The sequence below is a fragment of the Alligator mississippiensis genome, chromosome 1 (genome assembly GCF_030867095.1).
Source record: "Alligator mississippiensis isolate rAllMis1 chromosome 1, rAllMis1, whole genome shotgun sequence".
Taxonomy (NCBI): domain Eukaryota; kingdom Metazoa; phylum Chordata; order Crocodylia; family Alligatoridae; genus Alligator; species Alligator mississippiensis.
The window spans coordinates 417,607,053-417,629,105 of NC_081824.1; the positions used below are offsets into that span (position 1 = coordinate 417,607,053).

General features: G+C 42.9%; 1 protein-coding gene across 1 annotated transcript in view; it reads right to left on the reverse strand.

The window, feature by feature from the left end:
- The window catches only part of COG6 (component of oligomeric golgi complex 6), a 112,282-nt gene that overhangs the window by 33,297 nt on the left and 56,932 nt on the right, over positions 1-22,053 (reverse strand). The window contains exons 8-11 of the mRNA XM_006259885.4: positions 20,919-21,012; positions 8,038-8,166; positions 7,851-7,942; positions 2,871-2,935 (exon numbers count right to left, since the gene is read on the reverse strand). Coding sequence (XP_006259947.1) covers positions 2,871-2,935; positions 7,851-7,942; positions 8,038-8,166; positions 20,919-21,012 — 380 coding nt within the window. The remainder of the gene's footprint in view (positions 1-2,870; positions 2,936-7,850; positions 7,943-8,037; positions 8,167-20,918; positions 21,013-22,053) is intronic.

Below are 22,053 nucleotides of genomic sequence, written 5' to 3' on the forward strand. Positions count from 1 at the left end.
AAGTATATTTTCTGAAATATTCAGATACTCAAAAATGGCAAATGGGAGGTGACAAGTGATTAAAGAAGCAGAAATAACAGAGGTGGCTCAAGCACTGATGCTTCCTAGAAATCCATCCTCTAAGAATTATGCTGGACACCAATATCATGTTTGGAAGCAAATCACAGAACATTTATTTAAACCTTGCTATTTTGCAACAATAAAACTCAAGCTCCACATCTTTCCTTGTACAGTTTGTACTTCTTTGCAGTAACACCTGATAATGTGCAACAACCTCTTGACAACAAGAGTCCACAGGGATCATTTTCTGTACTTCATGACATTCCCTATAATAGTAGCAGTCTCTTAGGAACAACAGGACACCATGCTGCTACTAATAGGCATCGACTGTACTGCTAGAGGCAGGCTGACATGCATGACCCTCACCCCTTGCTAATTATTATTATTTTTTGCTGTATGAGGAAAGATAAAATATTATGCACTCTATATTCAAATGTCTTGAGTAAAATGTCTAAATCTTTTAAATAAGAAGCCTTAAGTATTGTGCGATTAATATCATTCTCATCTACAATGCAACAGAAGTATTTATTATTTTAGGTCAAATTTTCAACCTTCATTCAACATTCATTCATATTTAGACATATAAATAGAAGTGGTCTTATTTTCAGTGATGGCGAGTACCCCCAACTCCTACTTAAGCAAAAATGTACTTGCAAGTGATCAGACACTGTCTAAATTTAGGTACTCATCTTTGAAAATAGTGGTCTGTATTGTATTAAGTAAGATTTTATCACGAAGAAGCAAGGACAATTCCTATTTACACATAATTAAAACATTTCTTCAAAAACAAGGAAATTCAAAGGCTGGCGATATCCTTATGGGGACACTTAAAGCTTGAAGAAATCCATATATTATTCTCCATGTATTCAGATGTGACCACAGAAGTCAAGACCATCTTAAATAACTGTTATGCTAGCATGTAAGACTTAAATGCTTAGAGGGGTGGTGCAATATATGTTTCATTATCAAGTTAACTGGAAGTGATGATTTTACAAATGTCCGCTGCAGGTCCCCTGCAAAATAATAGCTTGCTGTTGTGTCACATACAGAAATATACAACATTTTGTTCTAAAGTTATTAGGGCAGTGATTCTCAACCAGTGACAAAGACTGGATGACCCATTTCCATGTGCCAGATCTGGCTTGCAGACCATGTTTAACCCCATCTTACAACAAACGGGTTGTAGTTATTTGTCATTCTGTGTTGTTTGTTTGGGACTTAAAATTTATCCAGGAGAAACAACAAGTACAGCAACTGTGACAACAATTTACAAGGTTCACAAGATGAAAGTGCATTATAACTTGCAGTATAATAGAGTGGGATGATCCATAGTTTTCTATTTAGCTTAGCAAGTTTTGGAAGGGTGGTAACCTTTCATACTGCTGAAGATTTTTAGGGTGTCTTCACGGGTATTAGGTATCAGAATGTAGTGATTCCCAGCCAGGGTGCCATAGCACCATAAAATATTAGCACTGTTAGGTGTGTAAACACTTACACATGATTCACAAGAAAAACTCAGAGGTTTCAAATAGAAAGACACAATGACACAAATGATCTGCCCCACTGTATTTTTGAGTTCTCTGCAAAAGCAGCATTTTCTATTATTTTTCTGCAGTCAAAAGATGAGTGAAAGCTAACAGCTGGCATTTTTTGAGAGGTGCTCTGAATCTAAAAAAGGTTAAAAAACACTTTTACCTTGTATAAAAGACATAGAAGTGAGGAAACCAACACTGATTTCATAAGATACCAAGTTGTATGTGTAAAAGTCACCTGTAGTGAAATCCTATAGCTCTATTGAAGTCAGTAGCAAAATTCCTATTTACTTAATAAGAAAAAAGATTTCATCCCTGGTCACTTGTATACATTGCACAGCATTTTCAAATTAAAATAAGAGCATTCTATATAATATAGTCAAAATATACCAGATAAATACATAAAATTGAGAAAATATTTTCTAGAAACCAGTGGTGATAATTTGACTTGTATAGTTGCTAGCAGCTAAACAGTGAAAACTGGGAAATGAGATCATAGTGCTTTCTTGTCATTTCTTTTACTCTACCTTGTGATCCTTGTGGGACATTGACACATTTCACCTATGTCTTGTAATGCTATGATTATCTGCAAATATACTCAAATAGTTATACCAAATGATTTTATTTTAGTACAACCTTTTTTTTTTTTTTTTAACAGACCAATGTTCTCTACCAGGTAAAATAAATTTCCTTAAAATATCATCACATTTGTTTTTACAAACACTTTAGTTTCTAAAATGATATATAAGTATGCCTTAGTACATTTTCTAATACTAATTTAGTATTTCCTCATGTTACACAGTTATATCATTAATTAGGAATATGAATACTCAAATACCCTTTATCTAGTATTTCCCCTGAAATTATTTTGCATTCAAAGCTAAGAAACACACAGCTATAAAAATCAGTCAAAGTTTTCTTTGCCTTTCTAGAAGGAAATAGACCGTAACTAACCTTTACTAACCATAAAGGTAATTACAAATTTAAACCTTGAGTTTAACTGCCTTTGTAGGGAGTCAGAAATACTTCAGAATTTAGTGCCACTAAACCACATATATAGGGAAAGGCTTTCTTATATCCACGTGCTATAACATCTTTAATGCAGAAAATCCCTTAATATTTAAATTATGTATATGTTTACTCTTTACAAAATAAATTATCTATAATTAAGAGATGTATGAAAAGTTGCTCTTTGTAGTATACACAATTGAGCTTGGATATGTGTAGAACACACACACACACACACACACACACACACACACACACAAAATACTCCACCTTTAAAGGTCTGCAGACACCTTCTGTGATATGCCCAACTACTTCTTGAATATTTTCTTCCACACCTATTGTTAATGCAAACAAACAATAATTATTATAGAAGTGTATGTCCAACTTTTGCTTCTATACATTTGCTCATTTGTTTTATCATTGGGTGTTTGACTCATTGGGTGTTTGTATCATTGACTCCACCAAAAACAGTTCATACACATTTGCTGTATCCTTGTGACAAAAATGCCTACTGGTCTCTATTGGCTTTGAGTCTTCAAGCAATTTAGAAATATTTGAATATACATTTGGCAATACAAGCTCCTGAACAAACACTATACACTCTTTAAAACAGACAGTTGTATAAATGATCTAGCGAGAAAACATCATAAGCCTGTTCAGCTAAGGAAAACCAAAGACAAAAACTAATGCCATTTCAAGCAGCCCAATTATCAGTGTCATTTCCCTTTGTGGTAAGTCAGAATTGGAAATGCAGGAGTCTACATCAACATTAGATACCTCTGCACCTACTCCCCCCATATATCATCCACACACTTGCTTCCTTGCAATATTATACAACAACTCTAACAAATTCTTGTTTTACTAGTAACTTGTTCAAGTGACTAGTGCAAATACATCCTTCATTATAAAGCAAAGCAATATATAAATAAAAATACTAACTTATCCCCTTTTCATTAAACAGAAATGAATTGGTGCATTGTAAGCAATTCTGTCATAAACAGAAGATGATCTACAGTTCTCAATTTATTACTGTCTCAAAATACATTAATGGAGTCAGTAATTCTCAAACTCTAATTTAAAACCTGTCAACACGAGTTCAACCTCAGATGACATTCATGTGATGAACTATAACTGAGTGTGGTTAAGCCATGTGATAAAATCAGTTGACACTAAGCCATATTTTACTATTCTTATTTCAGATCAAAACACAATCTTTGAAACCATGTAAGGCACAATCAGGGCAGCCACAATGCCATTTTACGTTGATATATATGAGAAGGCACTTATGGAGAGCAGCTAAAGCAAAGAAACCATATCGAATGAAGAGCTTCAACCTCCTTTTCTAGCAGCTAGTTCCTAAAAGACAAGCATGGAGAGGATATATTATCCCTTTTAACAGAGTTTACAGACAAGAGCACTCATGTTGTAGTGCTCATCAAGAAAACAGCAAATCCTTACACACAAAACAAGTGTATCAAGAGAGATCAACAAAAACAAATGTTATTACTGAATTAAAGCTGACATCTGAATTGCAAAAAAAAGATTATCTCAAACACTGGCTGTTTACACAGTGACCAGGATTCAGTCATATTCTGGGTGCATATGAATTAATAATTTTTGCATTTTATTTAGTAAAAAGAAACTTGACAACATGATTAATAATACAATTATTACAATTATTACTTTGCTACAAAGGATGATAAGATATCCACTTATTTTATTTGAAGTTATGGCATTTTGGAAGGGACTTGCCCAGAGGAAGAAAGCAGATATGAGGAACAAGCAGGAATAGAAACCTTTCCTAATTCCTCTTTAGCTGCTGGCTGTCCTCTGTTCCACCTCTGATTCTTGTTCTATCTGCCTTTCCAGGGAGAATAACTAGCTCATGCTTAATTTTGGATGCTGCCCTACAGTGCAGTTCCTTATGGAATGCAGTCCCTGCTGCATCTTCTTCAGACGACTTTTTTTTCCCAATTCTCCCCCTCCAGGTCAAAAGTCTGCAGGAAAGTGAAGTCCCTGCTGTTTTTCTTGGGTAGAATTCTACAGGAGAGAGAAAGATGAGCTGGTGTTTTCCTGGCCATCACGTTAGGGTTTCAAAATTTCTCTACATTTGCTCTCAGCCCTTAGACAATTAAATAGCACTACTGATGGGTTTTATTCTACACTACAAAGCTCTTACGTGGTTTTAACCAACTAGGGTTATCTACTATGACTTTTTACATTTTTCCATAAATAGATAGGTTTTTCTTCCACCAGAACAGGATCTACATCTTCCCATGATCCACAGCAGGTTGGACATGTAGCTTTGTCTTGGCAAAGCAAAGGAAAACTTCAGATAGTTATTAATCTATTTTTTCAATATATAATTCAATTATGGATATATTTTTTCCTTTTCTTTTGTACATATCAGGTCACAGCCACAGTGTAAATATTCAGTTTACACAGATACCACAACAACGCCATAGTGTGTGTGTGTGTGTGCGCGTGCGTGTGTGCATGCGCGCGCACGCGCACACACAAAAAATAATACAGATTTAGGATAGAAATAAGTTGTGACAATGCCAGTCATCTGAAGACCACATCAGCAGAGAATTCCATAAAAAACTTTTAGTATTTTAGGTGACATACCCACTGGTCACAAGGTAGCACCACTGCACGAAATATACAATTGCTTAGCTAAAAATACAACTAATGCTTACAACCTTATATAGTTCCCACTGAAATCTTCCAATTACTTTCTACGCGAATTGAAACAGGCACTCAAGAGTGGGATTCATCCCATGACTGGGTAGTAAACATTAGGGGCTACAGACTATACAGGCAGGATAAAATGGTGGAGGAAAGGCAGGGGTGTGGCGCTCTACATCAAAGAGCAATACACATCCTCAACTAACAGGATGGGGTCAGAGAAGGGGCAGACTGAAGTGCACTGGGTCAGAATACAGGGGGGTCATGGAAAAAGGAACTTAACAGTGGGGTCTACTACAGACCACCCAACCAAGGGGAAGAGCTGGACTGCGAATTCTCGGGTCAGTTTGTGGAGGCAGTTAAGTCAAGGGATGCAGTCATTATGGGTGATCTAAACTACCCAGACATCTGCTGGGAGGAGCAGTCAGCCATGTCTGACAGATCACAAAGGTTCACTGCTGAGATATAGGACCTCCACCTAACCCAGGAGGTGCACAGTCCCACCAGGGGGAATGCCCTGCTGGACCTGGTCCTGGCTACAGGCAATGACCTGGTGAGGGGACTCAAGATTCTTGACCACCTGGGAGACAGTGATCATCGCCTGTGGGAATTCACCATCCAGCACAGGGTATCAAGGACCTGAAGCAAGGCAGTAGCCCTTGACTTCAAGAGGGCCAGCTTCAATGAGTTGAGATTTGTAGGAGGGGCACTGGGGTCCTGGAGGGTAGGGGAACTGAGCGTCCAAGACGAGTGGTCATTCCTTAAGGAGATGATCTTCCGAGCACAAGGGGTGACAGTCCCAATGAGAATCAAAGGGGGCAACAGTGCTCAAAAGCCCCCCTGGCTCGCCAAAGACATTCAGGAATGCCTGAAAGCCAAAAAGGAGGTGTACACCCAGTGGAAGGGAGGGGCTATCACCAAAGAGGAGTATACCTCCATCGCTCGGGTCTGTAGAGGGGCTGTTAGGAAGACTACAGCAGATACGGAACTAGGGCTAGCATCAAGGACAACAAAAAGTCTTTTTAAATATATAGGGAGTATGAAGAAGGCACTGGGTAACATGGGGCCCCTGCAAGATACACTTGGAAATCTGGTGGTTGCACCAGAGAAAAAAGGCAGACCCTTTTTAACAAATTCTTTGTCTCCATTATTTTGTGCAGGGACCAGGACATCTCCCCCACCGGGATTCCGGATGGACTCAGGAGAGATTCCGCCGGGCCTAGGGCCAGGGAGGATGGAGTTAGGGAACTTTTGGAGGGGCTGGACGTGTTCAAATTAGCAGGTCCAGACACTCTCCACTCCAGAGTACCAAGGGAATTGGTAGGGGTCATCATGGGCTCCCTGGCATGGCTTTATGAGCACTCGTGGTGCTCTGGCCAGGTGCCAGAAGACTGGAAGGTCAATGTGGTCATCATTTTCAAAAACGGGAGGAGGGAGGACCCGGGCAACTATAGGGCCATTAGTCTTGCTTCGATCCTGGGGAAGCTCTTTGAGAAGATTATCAAGGAGCACATCTGTGAAGGACTAGCAGGTGGGATGATGCTCAGGGGCAACCAGCATGGGTTCATTAGGGGCAGGTCCTGTCAGACCAACCTGATTGCCTTCTACGATCAGGTCACGAAATCACTGGACACAGGTGTCATGGTGGATGTAGTCTTTCTGGACTTCAGGAAGGCCTTTGACACGGTCTCCTACCCCATTCTCATTAAACAGCTAGGCAACTGTGGCATTGATGCCTACACAGTCAGATGGATCGCAAACTGGCTGAGGGGCCACACAGAGAGAGTGGTGGTGGATGGGTCACGTTCGACCTGGAGAGATGTGGGCAGTGGAGCCCCCCAAGGCTTGGTCCTCGGGCCCATACTGTTCAATTTCTTTATTAGCGATTTGGACGAGGGGGTGAAAAGCACCCTGTTCAAATTCGCTGACGATACCAAGATTTCATAGCAAGAGTTCATAGCAAGTGTCCTGATTCACTGCGAGACTTAGACATGAAATAGAGGACTTTCCTCAATTCCTAAGTTCTACATTCTCAGGCAGATTGCCCCACTCCCAGTGCCACCACCACCCACCCTGAGTGCAGTCCGGCCCAGTGCCCCTGCTGGGAAGAGCCTGGCAAAGCCCCAACCCCAGCCCACTGTGGCAGCCTGCTCGCCCCATGCAGATCCAGCAGCAAATGACCTAGAAAATACTTTTTACTACTAGATCAAACGAATATGACATCAAAATCCCCAACATACCAACAGGGAAACGTACCATGGCATTTTTACAGGCATACTTAAGAGACCTGCACCTGAGTTCTGAAGACTAGCAAGAAAGGGCCCCTTCTGAAGTGCAACATTAATGTGAAAGGCACAAAGCCTTTGAAATATTCCTTATGATTAATGAGTTTCTGCTTTAGAAACATGTTGGTTGCAGTTTTCTAAGTCATCTAAAATATGACCTAACCACAGCCAAAGAACTAACATTCCAAGAGTTTAATTGTAGTTTTCAGACAAGTTGATAATTCCAACTTCAGCTTCCATAGATTAACAGTGTAGCCTTTAAAAATCTTAATAATACCTTGAGCTGTTACAAGTTTTAACAAAGCTTCCAGATGTTCTTTTTCAGAAGCTGTAGCTTGGTGCAGCCAGGCCAGCATATCTCCTACATATCTAAGTTAGAACAAAAATTGTTACCATGGATTAAGAGTTTATTGTACAAATGATAAAAAGAGATTGAGCAATATACAGTTTCGCTACAGTTGTACCTCAATGGATCATGGGAGTGCATCTCAATAGGTCGGGGAGTACCACCAGGACCTCCTCTGGTAAGAGCATCTATAAAACCACGAACTACTGAACTTCTTCTAGCTGTTCCAAACTCATCCAGAGTGTATCTGTAATTGAAATACAAAAAGTCAAATGAGCCATTCTGTTCTCAAAATTTAGATTAACCTAATTTAAAGAGACTAACACCAGTACCCTTTTTTTTTTTTTTTTTTGGCAGTATCTAATGTTACATCAACACATGCATTTTAAAGGGACTCCAAACTTTCTCATTTGTGTTACCACTAAAAATCTCATTCAAGATGACTTTGCTTCTGCCACAGGAAAAGAGTGCAATCGAAAAATTAAATATAGAAGTCACAGCATTTATTAGAACCACAGAACTAGAAGGGACCTTAAGTCCTATGCCCTGCCCAGATTCAGAATAAGCTACTTATAAACACATCTCAGAGAGATGTCTATCCAGCTTATTCTTGACAGCCTCCACAGACGGAGACTCCACAACCTCCCTATGCAGTTTGTTCCTTTGTCATGCTACTCTCAGTAAGGATTTTTCCTCTCTGAGTTTCAATAAAATATAAATCTGCTTGGTAGTGATTTAAATTCATAGTTTCTTTTTCTACTCTGTGGCAAAGGAGGACAATTTTTCTTCTCTTGTTTCTGGCAGCCTTTCAAATATTTGAGAAATACTATCATGTTTGCTTCATATAACACTGGCTAATATTAAAGAAAATACATTTTCTCATATAAAAGCTGTTACGTATTTTTCCCTAACAGGCCCTGATTTCACTTTAACCAGGCTCCCTTTACGTTCACTTACTGCTACCCAAAGTTGAAGGAATAAATAACAAAAGTTTTATTCATCTTGATTATAAATTATTATTTGCTTTATTTTTCTCTGTTGCAGAGTAAGCACACTGACAGCAACTTAAATTTCTACACAATCAATTATATTTTAACCCCAAAATATAAAAGTGTGCAGAGTGCCTCTGTATGGTAGTAAAAAAAAAAATATATATATATATATATATATATGCTATTTGATGAGTCGAGTGAACATGTATGTTGAAATACGTTTAAAAACTTGCAAAAGGTAACTGATTAAAAGCACCAGAGACCTCAGGTCTGCTGATTATTGACAGAACGGGAGCAGCAGTTCCTCACTGAAAAGTATAGAAGACCACAAACCAAATAAGCTTATTTTTTTCAAGTAAGCGACGATATAATAGAAAACCACAAATACAACATCTAAGTCTTATGATATTGCTTTCCTCATTGGTTTTGAAAATGGTAATATACTACTGAAAATTTTATTTGTATGAAGAACAGAAAATTCTGTTTTTCTTCTTGCTCTCAGTAGAGTGTAACATAACTGACCTGATCCTTCACACAAAAATTCAGTAACATCTATTGTATGTAATAGAGTATTTACTATTGCTTTATTATAAACATTCATTATGAGGAAGGAAAACAGTATTTGGATTCTTTTCATCTCTGCAACAATAGATCAAACTCCCAATAGTGCTTAATCACTGGCAAGGAGAGGAGGGAAAGAGGTGAAGAAAAAACTTCAAAAATAAGATGGGAAACGTGCTTTCACAATCAAGGTACACATAAAGAAAATGCAAAGTTTTCAGATTTGGTTTTATTCTGTTGGGAAAAAGAAGGGCAGCCAAATGAAGTATTTATTTCAGTTGCACTGTAATGAATGCAGTTCCCGGAAGTGAGCTGTCTGTCAGTGATGCAAAGTTTCTGTTATCTAAGGTTAACCAGAAAAAAAACCCAAACCAAAAATATAAAACCAAAAATCTGCAGATTCGTTTCCTAACTCTTGCCCTTCTCATTTTGCTCAGGCCTTTGCTTATCTGATTTAAATTATATGTATGAGATGCAGGAAAGTGAGGGTTTTTTCTGAGAATGCAACAGACTTCTGGTTTGTATAGCACTGCTTAAAACTCTGAAAATTGTATTAAGGAGAAAAATGAGTGTTTTGAAAAGTATAAGTCATAACTGTGTGGTTGGCTTTGTGTAAGGGAGATACAGTATTTGGGAGTGAAGGTGGGGAGATTGGAATTAAACCACCAGGAACATTAAAAAAGAAAAACAAACAAAAAACCCCTAAATTTCCAAGTCACCACAACAGTACAGTGTCAGAACTTATATCCTCCTTATGGGGACATCACTCACGATTCATTAGAATACAAGAGTTGACACATTTTCCAGATAAAACTATTCTAGGTATACTAACCAATAATAATCTCTCCAATACTAAAAATGTAAAATAAAAAAATCTAAACATATTTTCTGGTTGCAATCTTTGTGTCAGAAACATTTAGATTCAGGGGTGGGCAATTATTTCGGGCAGATGACGCTTACCCAGTTCTGGCAAGCTGTCAAAGTCCACATGGGTAGCCCTACCCCTTGACAGGTGCCCCACCCCCTGGTTGCCATCTTGGGACTGGAAGTCCTCCCCTAACCTCTGACTTTTGCCACCAGAAGTCCCTCCCCTTGTCCCTGGAAATATTCCTTTGGGGAAGAGAGTTTGCACTCTTGGGGGAAAAACATACAAATTACATACTAAAAATCAAAACACCTATAATGATATATTTTAATTTAATTTTAAAAATATTTTGTCCTGATTTGTATGTATTTATGCTGTATATGCAGAAGTGATTGCATAAAAGCTCAGAATGCAGTCTTACTCTTGTATATTGTGTGGGGTGTCAGGGGGGCATGGGTGGGTGGGCTGGCGTGGGGTTTGTGGGGATGTGTGGATATCTGTGTGTGGTATGGATGTGGGTACGGGAGCGGGGAGGTAGGAGTGTGCGGCATAGGCTGGCAGAGGTCTGTGGAGCCGGGCTGGGCTGGGCCAGCAGGGAGAGGGGGGAGCTGACCCAGCTGCATAGAGCCCCTGCCAGCCAGGACCCTGTGATCCTACCGCCTTGCTCTGGGCCCCGCCGGCGCTGGCCCCAGGATACCAGCATGAACCCCATGCTCCCGTCCGGCTGCTGCTGGGTTCCGCTCACTCCCAGTGCCCCTGCCCCAACACCAGGGTATAGACAGGGATGAGTGTGCAGCCCGGAGCCCGTGTGCCCTGCACTGCCCATCTCAGCTAAGCATCGGCAGCAGGGAACAGACTGGTGCTCAGTGCAGGAGAAAAGCTGCTGCTCCCCCTCCCCATGGCTGGTGCTTCCTGGTGCAGCCACTCGCAGCTTGCACAGGGCTGTCCTGCCTCTCCACCATGTCACTGCAGCCCTGTGGGGCAGTGGTGGCAATGGAGAGCAGACACAGGCAGCCCCACACAGACTCTGAGCAGATGCAGCATGGGGACATTGGCAGCAGGAGGGGGAGGGGCCACTTCCCCTTCCCTCCACTCCTCCCCTACCCCCCCGCCCTGCTTTCCCCACTTTCCTGCCTGCCTGCCTGCTGTCCACTCTGCACTACGTGGCTCCCAGCTGCATGGCCAGACCATGGGCCGCAGCAGGAGCTGGCCAGGCTTCAAGGACTAGGGTGATCCCTGTGGTCCTCCCCTCCCTGCCCCACCACTTCTTACCTGAATTTCCTGGTCCCATGCCGGTGCAGGCACAAACAGCCCCATGGGCCCAGCCCCTCTGGGGGGAGGGGGGGGGGAAGAAGAGGGCATGGGGAGAAATGGGGCCGGGCAGGCCCTGCTGTTGCAGGAGCCTGCTGTGGCTTCCCCTGGGTCCTAATACCCCTAGCTCCTCCCATCTCTGACAGAAGCCAGGGGGAGAGAAACCTTCATTTTCTAAATTTCTTTAGAGGCCCCAGATAGAATGGCCTGGTGGGACAGATGTGGCCCACGGGCCGTATTTTTTCCACCCCTGATTTAGATTATGACAAACTACTGCCATTCTTGAAGCATCTTTCATCATCATCATTTCCGAGAGCCCGGCAGGACAAATTATACTGAGGGGAAACCAGCACGGGTTCGTAGCAGGCAGATCATGCCTGACTAATCTAGTATCTTTTTATGACCAGGTTACGAAATGCCTGGACACAGGAGTAGGGGTGGATGTCGTATACTTAGACTTCAGGAAGGCCTTCGATACGGTATCCCACTCCATACTGGTGAACAAGTTAAGAGGCTGTGACTTGGATGACTACACAGTCTGGTGGGTGGCGAATTGGCTGGAGGGTCGCACCCAGAGAGTCGTGGTGGATGGGTCGGCTTCGACCTGGAAGGGTGTGGGCAGTGGGGTCCTGCAGGGCTCGGTCCTTGGACTGATATTCTTTAATGTCTTCATCAGCGACTTGGATGAGGGAGTGAAGTGTACTCTGTCCAAGTTCGCAGATGACACAAAGCTATGGGGAGAAGTGGACACGCCGGAGGGCAGGGACCAGCTGCAAGCAGACCTGGACAGGTTGGACAAGTGGGCAGAAAACAACAGAATGCAGTTCAACAAGGAGAAATGCAAAGTGCTGCACCTAGGGAGGAAAAATGTCCAGCATACCTACTGCCTAGAGAATGATCTGCTGGGTGGCACGGAAGTGGAAAGGGATCTTGGAGTCCTAGTGGACTCCAAGATGAACATGAGTTGACAGTGTGACAAAGCCATCAGAAAAGCTAGTGGCACTTTATCGTGCATCAGCAGATGCATGACGAATAGATCAAAAGAGGTGATACACTTCCCCTCTATCGGGCGCTGGTCAGACCGCAGTTGGAGTACTGTGTGCAATTCTGGGCACCGCACATCAAGAGGGATGCGGATAACCTGGAGAGGGTCCAGAGAAGGGCCATTCGTATGGTTAAGGGCCTGCAGACCAAGCCCTACGAGGAGAGACTAGAGAACCTGGACCTTTTCAGCCTCCGCAAGAGAAGGTTGAGAGGTGACCTTGTGGCTGCCTATGAGTTCATCATGGGGGCACAGAAGGGAATTGGTGAGGTTTTATTCACCAAGGCGCCCCCGGGGGTTACAAGAAATAATGGCCACAAGCTGGCAGAGAGCAGATTTAGACTGGACATTAGGAAGAACTTCTTCACAGTTCGAGTGGCCAAGGTCTGGAATGGGGTCCCAAGGGAGGTGGTGTGCTCCCTCCTACCCTGGGGGTCTTCAAGAGGAGGTTGGATATCCATCTATCTGGGGTCATCTAGACCCAGCACTCTTTCCTGCCTATGCAGGGGGTCGGACTCGATGATCTATTGAGGTCCCTTCCGACCCTAACATCTATGAATCTATGAATCATAATCATAATAAAAATTATGACCATTTTTTAAGCTTTCTCTCTCACACATCAACAAAAAATGGGAGCTCATACTTAAAATGGTTTCCTTAGCTAGGTAGACATGGCCAGTAAGTTTAATAGTTGCCGGCTCCCACAGGCAACATGGGCCCAACTGCAGCTACCGCCCCTGCTCTCCCCAAGACAAAATGTAAGGTGTTTGTTGTGGGAGACTCCCTCCTGAGGGGGACTGAGGAGGCAATCTGCCACCCAGACCCCTTAGCCCGGGAAGTCTGCTGCTTCCCAGGGGCCCGCATCCGGGACATTGCGGAGAGGATCCCAAAGCTCCTCAAACCCACAGACCATTATCCCATGCTCCTTATTCATGTGGGCACCAATGACACGGCTCGGAGCGCTCCCAGCCAGGTCATGAGGCGCTACAAGGATTTGGGAGCAGGGCTAAAGGGTCTGGGGGCACAGGTGGTGTTCTCGTCGATCCTCCCAGTCTCAGGCTATGGGCTGAGGAGGGAGAGGAGGATCCACGTGGTCAACCAAAGACTGCAGCGCTGGTGTCGTCGGGAAGGCTTTGGCTTTCATGACCACAGCCCGCTCTTTGGCAAGAGAGGCAGCTCTGGGAAGAGATGGCCTCCACCTCTCTCCCCTAGGGAGGAGGCTCTTCTCAGCCAGACTGGCTGACCTGCTCCACCGGGCTTTAAAGTAAGCCCGCTGGGGGCCGGGGGGACTACTGCCACTGCTGGCCCTCTGAGCAATCTCTGCAAAGCCAGCGGGTCAAGGCACTTAAGGGAGCCCACCCCTGCCCCAGTCCTGGTAAAATCTGTGGGCAAGGAAGGAGCCCCCCAGGGGACACTTGCCTGCCTGTACACAAATGCCAGGAGCTTAGGGAATAAGCAGGAGGAGCTCATCCTCCTGCTCAATGCAAATAATTATGATGTCATAGGGATAACAGAGACCTGGTGGGACTCCACCCATGACTGGACCACGGGTATAGATGGCTATACCCTGTATAGGAGGGATCGTGTAGAGAAAAGGGGCGGGGGTGTAGCTCTCTATGTTAAGGAAAGCTACACGTCCCTGCAAACCGATATTGGCGACCAGGGTGGACTGGAGACCCTCTGGGTTAAAATCCGTGGGGAACACGGCACAGGGGACACAATGGTGGGAGTCTATTACAGACCTCCCACCCAAAGTCCTGAGCTTGACCAGGAGTTTGCCCAGGAACTGGCTGAGGCAGCGTGCTCCAGGACCATGGTTGTCATGGGTGACTTCAATTACCTGGACATCTCGTGGGAGGATCGCTCAGCAAAATCTGAGCGGTTGCAAAGCTTCCTCTCGTGCGTGGATGACCTCTACCTGACTCAAGAAGTCTATGGGCCAACGAGAGGCAAAGCGCTGCTCGACCTGGTACTGGCTACTGGAGATGACCTAGTCGGCGACCTAGTGATTGATGGGAAGCTGGGTGATAGCAACCACGAGCTGATCACCTTCACCATCCGCCGAAAAGCTGGCAAGTCAGTCAGCAACACAGAAGTCCTTGACTTCAGGAAAGCTGACTTTGACAAGGTAAGAAGGCTTGTCAGTGAGGCCCTAAGGGACCGTGACCACAGGGAGAGGGGAGTTCAAGAAGAGTGGTTGCTCCTCAAGGGAGCGATCCTCAGTGCACAAACTAAGTCTATTCCATCTCGGAGGAAAGGCAGCAAGAGGGCATAGCAGCCCCCCTGGCTCTCCAGGGACCTAGCAGACCTCCTGAGGCTAAAAAGAAAGGCCTACAAAGGATGGAGGATGGGAGTCACCTCCAAGGAGGATTATTCTGCACTGGTCCGGTCCTGTAGGGAGCAGACCAGGAAAGCCAAGGCTGCAACTGAACTCCAACTAGCTTTGAGCATCAAGGAAAATAAAAAGTCCTTTTTCAGATATGTGGGGAGCCGGAGGAAAAGCAGGGGCAACGTTGGACCCCTGCTGAACCAGATGGGGCAACTGACAACTGACGCCCAGGAAAAAGCCAACCTATTAAACAAGTACTTTGCGTCGGTCTTTCATCAGTCCCATGGGACGCCCATGTCCGCTACGGGACAGGGAAGTCCGGGTGAGGGTGATCCCCTGCCCTCCATTAATGCTGACTTCATGAAGGAACATCTTGAGAAGCTGGATACCTTCAACTCAGCCGGCCCTGACAATCTTCACCCCAGGGTACTCAAGGAGCTGGCAAGCATCATAGCCCAGCCTCTAGCATGGATCTTTGAAAACTCTTGGCGCTCTGGTGCAGTGCGTGAAGACTGGAAGAAGGCCAATGTGGTGCCTATCTTCAAGAAAGGGAGGAAAGTGGATCCGGCTAGCTATAGGCCCATTAGCCTGACTTCTATCCCGGGGAAGATCTTAGAAAAGTTTATTAAAGAGGCCATCCTTAATGGACTGGCCGACGCCAACATCTTAAGGGATAGCCAGCACGGGTTTGTTGTGGGTAGGTCTTGCTTGACCAATCTCATTTCCTTCTACGACCAAGTGACGTATCACCTGGACAAGGGAGAAGAGATTGATGTCATATATCTTGACTTCAAAAAAGCCTTTGATCTGGTTTCCCATGATCACCTCTTGGAGAAACTGGCCAATTGTTGCCTTGGGTCCTCCACGATCCACTGGCTGGAAAATTGGCTCCGTGGTCAGACCCAGAGGGTAGTAATTGATGGAAGTCACTCATCATGGTGTCCTGTGACCAGTGGGGTCCCCCAAGGCTCTGTCCTTGGACCCATACTGTTTAACATCTTCATTAACGATGTGGACACTGGAGTCAGAAGCGGACTGGCCAAGTTTGCCGACGACACCAAACTTTGGGGCAAAGCATCCACACCAGAAGACAGGCGGGTGATCCAGGCTGACCTGGACAGGCTCAGCAAGTGGGCGGATGAGAATCTGATGGTGTTCAACACCGATAAATGCAAGGTTCTCCACCTTGGGAAGAAAAACCCGCAGCATCCTTATAGGCTCGGCAGTACTATGTTGACTAGCACTATGGAAGAAAGAGACTTGGGGGTCATCATTGACCACAAGACGAACATGAGCCTGCAGTGCAATGCTGCGGCTAGTAAAGTGACCAAAACGCTGGCTTGCATCCATAGATGCTTCTCAAGCAAATCCCGGGACATCATTCTCCCCTTGTACTCGGCCTTAGTGAGGCCGCAGCTGGAGTACTGTGTCCAGTTTTGGGCTCCAGAATTCAAAAAGGATGTGGAGAAGCTTGAGAGAGTCCAGAGAAGAGCCACGCGCATGATCAGAGGTCAGGGAAGCAGACCCTAAGATGACAGGCTGAGAGCCCTGGGGCTCTTTAGCTTGGAAAAGCGCAGGCTCAGGGGTGATCTGATGGCCACCTATAAGTTTATCAGGGGTGACCACCAGTATCTGGGGGAACGTTTGTTCACCAGAGCGCCCCAAGGGATGACGACTAGGTTGAATGGTCAGAAACTACTACAAGACCGTTTCAGGCTGGACATAAGGAAGAATTTCTGGAACAGCCTGCCACCGGAGGTGGTTCAAGCGTCTACATTGAACACCTTCAAGAGCAAACTGGATGCTTATCTTGCTGGGCTCCTATGACCCCAGCTGACTTCCTGCCCTTTGGGCAGGGGGCTGGACTCGATGATCTTCCGAGGTCCCTTCCAGCCCTAATGTCTATGAAATCTATGAAACCTATGGGGTTTTTGTGAAAATTTACTCTCTCCTCTCCAAGAGTCCTAAGGACTGTAAACTGAAGCCAGGATACGGACTTAATCTGTGAGACAATATAAAATATCAACAAGGTTTCACGTAAGTGTTTACCTTCTTATTTCTAGAAACAAAACTGCTTTCACACTCCTACTTTTGCAGCAAAAACAGACAACTGACTAAGTCACAATGAACCTACAAGAGATAGCCAAAAACATTGCAGTATCTTTCCCATAGATAGTCAAATCAGAAACCCTTTCTGTAAAAGCTGAAAAAAATGACATGGACTATACTCTTTAAAGGAAGTACATGAATTTAAATATGTATTTTATTAGTTTTTATTGGAGAAGACAAAAACTGAGTAATGGTATTAATGACCCTAAGATGGTGTGAAAAGAGCATGGGGAGATACTATAAGAAATCTCCCTTCCACATGCAGCTGTGCCAGTGTGTTATAACCTGAGGCTCTTGGCTAAAAGGTCTTATTCTTTCATTCCATGTCTTACCAATCACCAAATTTGGAGTCAAGATGGAATTTTTCCCCTAGGTCAGATGGGCTGGATTGCTCCCATGCATGTGGTTGGGGATTGGCTTCTTCTGTAGGATATGGCATGGTCCTTTTTCCTAGGATCTTCCAAGCATATAATATCCAATTATTTTCTGGTAATTGCAGTGGGAAGGCACTAGCAACAATCTTGTCTCCACTTCTTTTACTTACAGAATGATGTTCTTGATGTTTTTGGGTACTGTGCCTTGTAGTTGTGTACGATGAGACTTTGGTCAGGCCGCAGTTGGAGTACTGCGTCCAGTATTGGGTGCCGCACTTCAAAAGGGATGTGGCCAGCCTGGAGAGGGTCCAGAGGAGGGCCACCCGCTTGGTGAGAGGGAAGCAGGACAGGCCCTACGAGGAGAGACTGAGGGACCTGAACCTGTTCAGCCTCAGCAAGAGGAGACTGAAGGGGGACCTGGTGGCTGCCTACAAATTCATCAGGGGAGATCAACAGCAAATAGGTAGAGCCTTTTTCTCCCCAGCGCCACCTGGGGTGACAAGGAACAATGGTAACAAGCTGATGGAAAATAGGTTTAGGTTAGAGATCAGAAGGCAATATTTTACAGTTAGGGTGGCCAAAATCTGGAATCAACTTCCCCAGGAAGCAGTCCTTGCCCCTACCTTGGGAAAATTCAAGAGGAGGTTCGACAATCTCCTGTCTGGGGTCTTGTGAACCCAGCATTCATTCCTGCCTGTGGCAGGGGGTCAGGCTAGATGATCTGTTCAGGTCCCTCCTGACCCTTACTACTATGAAACTATGATCGTTTGGAGTAGTGATTTTGGAGAATCCCTCGAGTAAATGACTGCCTGTGAACAACAGACTGGACTTGATGGACCCAGAGACCCCTTCTAGGCTTATATTCCTAACCAGGCACGTAGTTAAGGAATAGAGACTTGGTAAGCAGGGATGGCTAACCTGTGGCACAAGTGACAGGGACAGCCTCTGTACATGGCATCTGACAGATCAGGAAAAGGACAGGCACTACAGCACCAGAAAGCAGGAGAAGATCAGACAGAGAGCACAGAGTAGGGAGCAGAAAGCAGAGCAGCAGATTGGGTGAAGGAAGGTGGCAACAGTGGCACTTGGGGAAGGTACAGGGCTAAGCTGTGACATGCCTGTCAACAGGCTGGCTCTATAATGCATCACTTTCAACACTAAGGCCCCAGGCAAGACGTTGCTTACCTCAAATGAACATGCAGAGCTGTACAGCATATGGAAATGTGCACCCTGTATTTCTTGAAGATACTGATGATCTCCACTGTAGTGTGCATTCTCTTGAAGCCCCAAGAGGATTCATAATACAACAGTATTCAACTTTTCTAGACAGAGAGCTATATTTTAAGACTACTGTACACTTAGCAACAATAAGAAATATTTCAGAAGGGGAAGCAAATAAAATATATACTTAAAAAAGAAAGATAAAAAGCATATGGTTCCCTCACTATATAGAAACAAAGAACAGATATTGTAGAATTAGTTAACTTTCAAACAAATTCTTCATTTTCTGATCAGTTTTATTAATTTTCAAGGAGTGTGGTCAGGGAGAAACTGGGCATAATAATTTATCTGAACTTAATTCACTTCAGTTTATTGCTACAGATAACTACTAAAACATTAAAATTGCATTCATGTCACTACACATTTACATGATAGCTGGAAAAACCTAATAGATTTCTAACAATATTTTAAGCATCTGATGTTCTGTGCAATTGTTTCCTCCAATTCTAGCACAAAAAAGTTGCTTCTAAAAACCGCCAGGGAATAAATGTTGCCTTATTTGAACATCAAAGAGCAACTCACAAAGACACTCTCATGGACCCAGAGGGACAGACTTCTATCTTCAGCTGCCTCTGTGCAAAAATGAAGTTTATTTTCTACCTATGGGGACTTTTTGCTATCTTTAACTTTCCCTGAGCCTGAGGAAGTGTGTGCGCTCGAAAGCTTGCAGAAAAAGATATATATTTTTTGCGATTTCTTAGTTGTTCTAATAAAAGGTATAATTTCTGAACCAAGAGTTCTAGAGTTTTGCATTGCTCATAAAAACTTTAATTCAACAAAGCACTTAAGCACATACGTAACTTTACTTTACTGCCTGGCAACTGACTCCCCAGCCCAGCCTCTGGCTTCTTTACTTTTCATTCCATCCAGGAAGAGCACACACCAACTGCTGAAACTTCCTTAGCCTGACGAAGGGTTTTTGAACCCGAAAGCTTGCTTAATAACTATTCTCCAACTATTTGGGTTGGTCTAATAAAAGATATCAAATTCACTAAAGGAACCTTGTCTGCCTATGTAACTTTAAAGCGCTTAAGCAGTAATACCAAACTCAATGCAACTAACAGCATGCTGAAAACTAAATATGTGCAAGTACTTTGCTGTATCAGGGCTAAATGCAAAAACACACAGGAAAACACTCTGCATTCGAAGTAAAAACAAAAACCAGTTCTCACAGTGCCACCTTGTGGTTTATTAATAGTATACTGCACTTCAGTTTAAAATAATCCTCTCAGAAAGTCTTAAACAAGAATTATTCTTTCACTATAGAATATATTTAATTATTCTTTGATTTCAGAAGCCCACTTAGTGCAGGAAATAAACAGCTCAAGGAATGTTTTATGAGGACAATAATTGTTGGTATATAATTAATTTTTGTTTGATAGAAAATTGCCTTAAAAAGTTAAAAAAAAGGAAAGAAACAAACAAACCAGGGTTAAAGTTGCACTTAGATGGCACTCAGAAAGTTGGAGAATACCAGCATTAGGATTATTTATGTTGTTTGGAGAGGCTAAATCTAGGAGAGAATAGTGAAAGTTAGAAGCCCAGGATAAAATACACAGTTCAGCCTGATCTTCCATTATCAGCAGAGGAGAAATCTAGTTAAATCCTGATTTGGACCTTGACTGAGGATCTCCAAAGATTCAGGAAAAAAAAATCTCAGGTGATCACCACTGTAATCACAATATAAGTATTATAACTTTGCTTTATTACACTGTGAATTTAAGTGGAAGATTTACTTTCTTTTCTTACAAAAGCAACACTTGAAGAAATTATGTACAGCATCAAGTCTCAGCAAACTTTTACTAGCTATAAGCCACCAAAAAAGGCCCTTTGGAGAGAAGCATTCATTCACATTTGACTGAATGAAAGTATAGTTGATATAACATTTTATTCTAAAGTTGATATTTTGCAAGTTGATATTAAGCTTGCAAATGATCCATGAAATTTCTGTACACTGTAAAAAGGTATCACTGAAAGTTCAGAAAAATCAAAACTTGCCTTTATTAAATTTGGATGCAAAGCTGACAGCCCATCACCTTGTAGATTTTAAGTGGTGTAGACTGAAAAAACATGTTCAGCAGGAGAAGAAAAGAAGCCCTCATCCCCATGAAAAAGAACTATGAATATGTACATACTTATAGAGGACAGGTCTGTCTTGTAAGGCCTCCATGGCTTGTGTGAGAACTGGAGAAATGTCACATGATTCTTGTGTCAGTGTCCTGCACTCACCTATAATGTAAATAAGATATCAGGGAAACAACCAATCCTTAGACAGCATAAAGATATTGTAACACATTTGATGTCCTGCAATAACAAGAAAATAAAGGGAAACTGTAACATGAAAATTCATTTTTACATTACACCACAGACCCATTTTGTAATCAAGCAGGGCCAACCAGTAATATATTTTGAAAGCTAGTGTCATTATGATAAGGTTTCCCTTGAGTAGTAATTTTCTGTGCAACTGTAAATATAAATTTTCAACAATTATTATTATTTTTAAATCAGTAAGGTAAGGTTTAGTGTCAGGTTTTCTGTAGGCAAGAACTACACAGCCTTCTAACCACCAAATCTAGAAGTACACCTTAATTCCATGACAATCAATTACTGGGAATATCAAAAAGGAATACAAAATTTATCTGAGTGGTTCTTTTAAGCAATAAATGTACGTGTGACTTCATATTCTTGTATATTGCATCCAAAAACGTTAATAAAATGATGTTAAATTGTACAGCTTGTTTCTTCCCCCCTTCCCCCCAATATAGATACCCTCTCATTAAGAACCAGTTCACAACTGTCAGTCTCATTTTCCATTTGTAACTTATGTTAAATATAAATTTAGGAGCCAACCTATGAAAATCTAACCCACCAATCCACTGACTATACTAGCTTGTTCGGGGAATGTTCCTGTTAATCTTATGAAGGAGCAAGTTAATCTTTTGAAGGAGCATCTGCTTGCCTACCCATCAGATTATTTTGCAATATTTTGGTTTCTGAACAAGAGTACTTATGTGGAAAAAAATATTACTAATGTGAAAAAGCATCCCCAAAACACTCCTATTCCAAAACATCCCATAACAATCCTATCTTTGTTCTAAGCTGCAAAATACAAGTGATTCCAACTTTCCGGTAACCATAAAAAAAGGGAAAAAAAGAGAAAGCAAGATGTGCTTTTCCAAGTGGTATAACTTGGAACACCAAAGTCTATTTAATTTGGATACTAGCTACAAAAGAAAATGAGCAAGAAATTAGTTTTAGAAACAGAGTTCA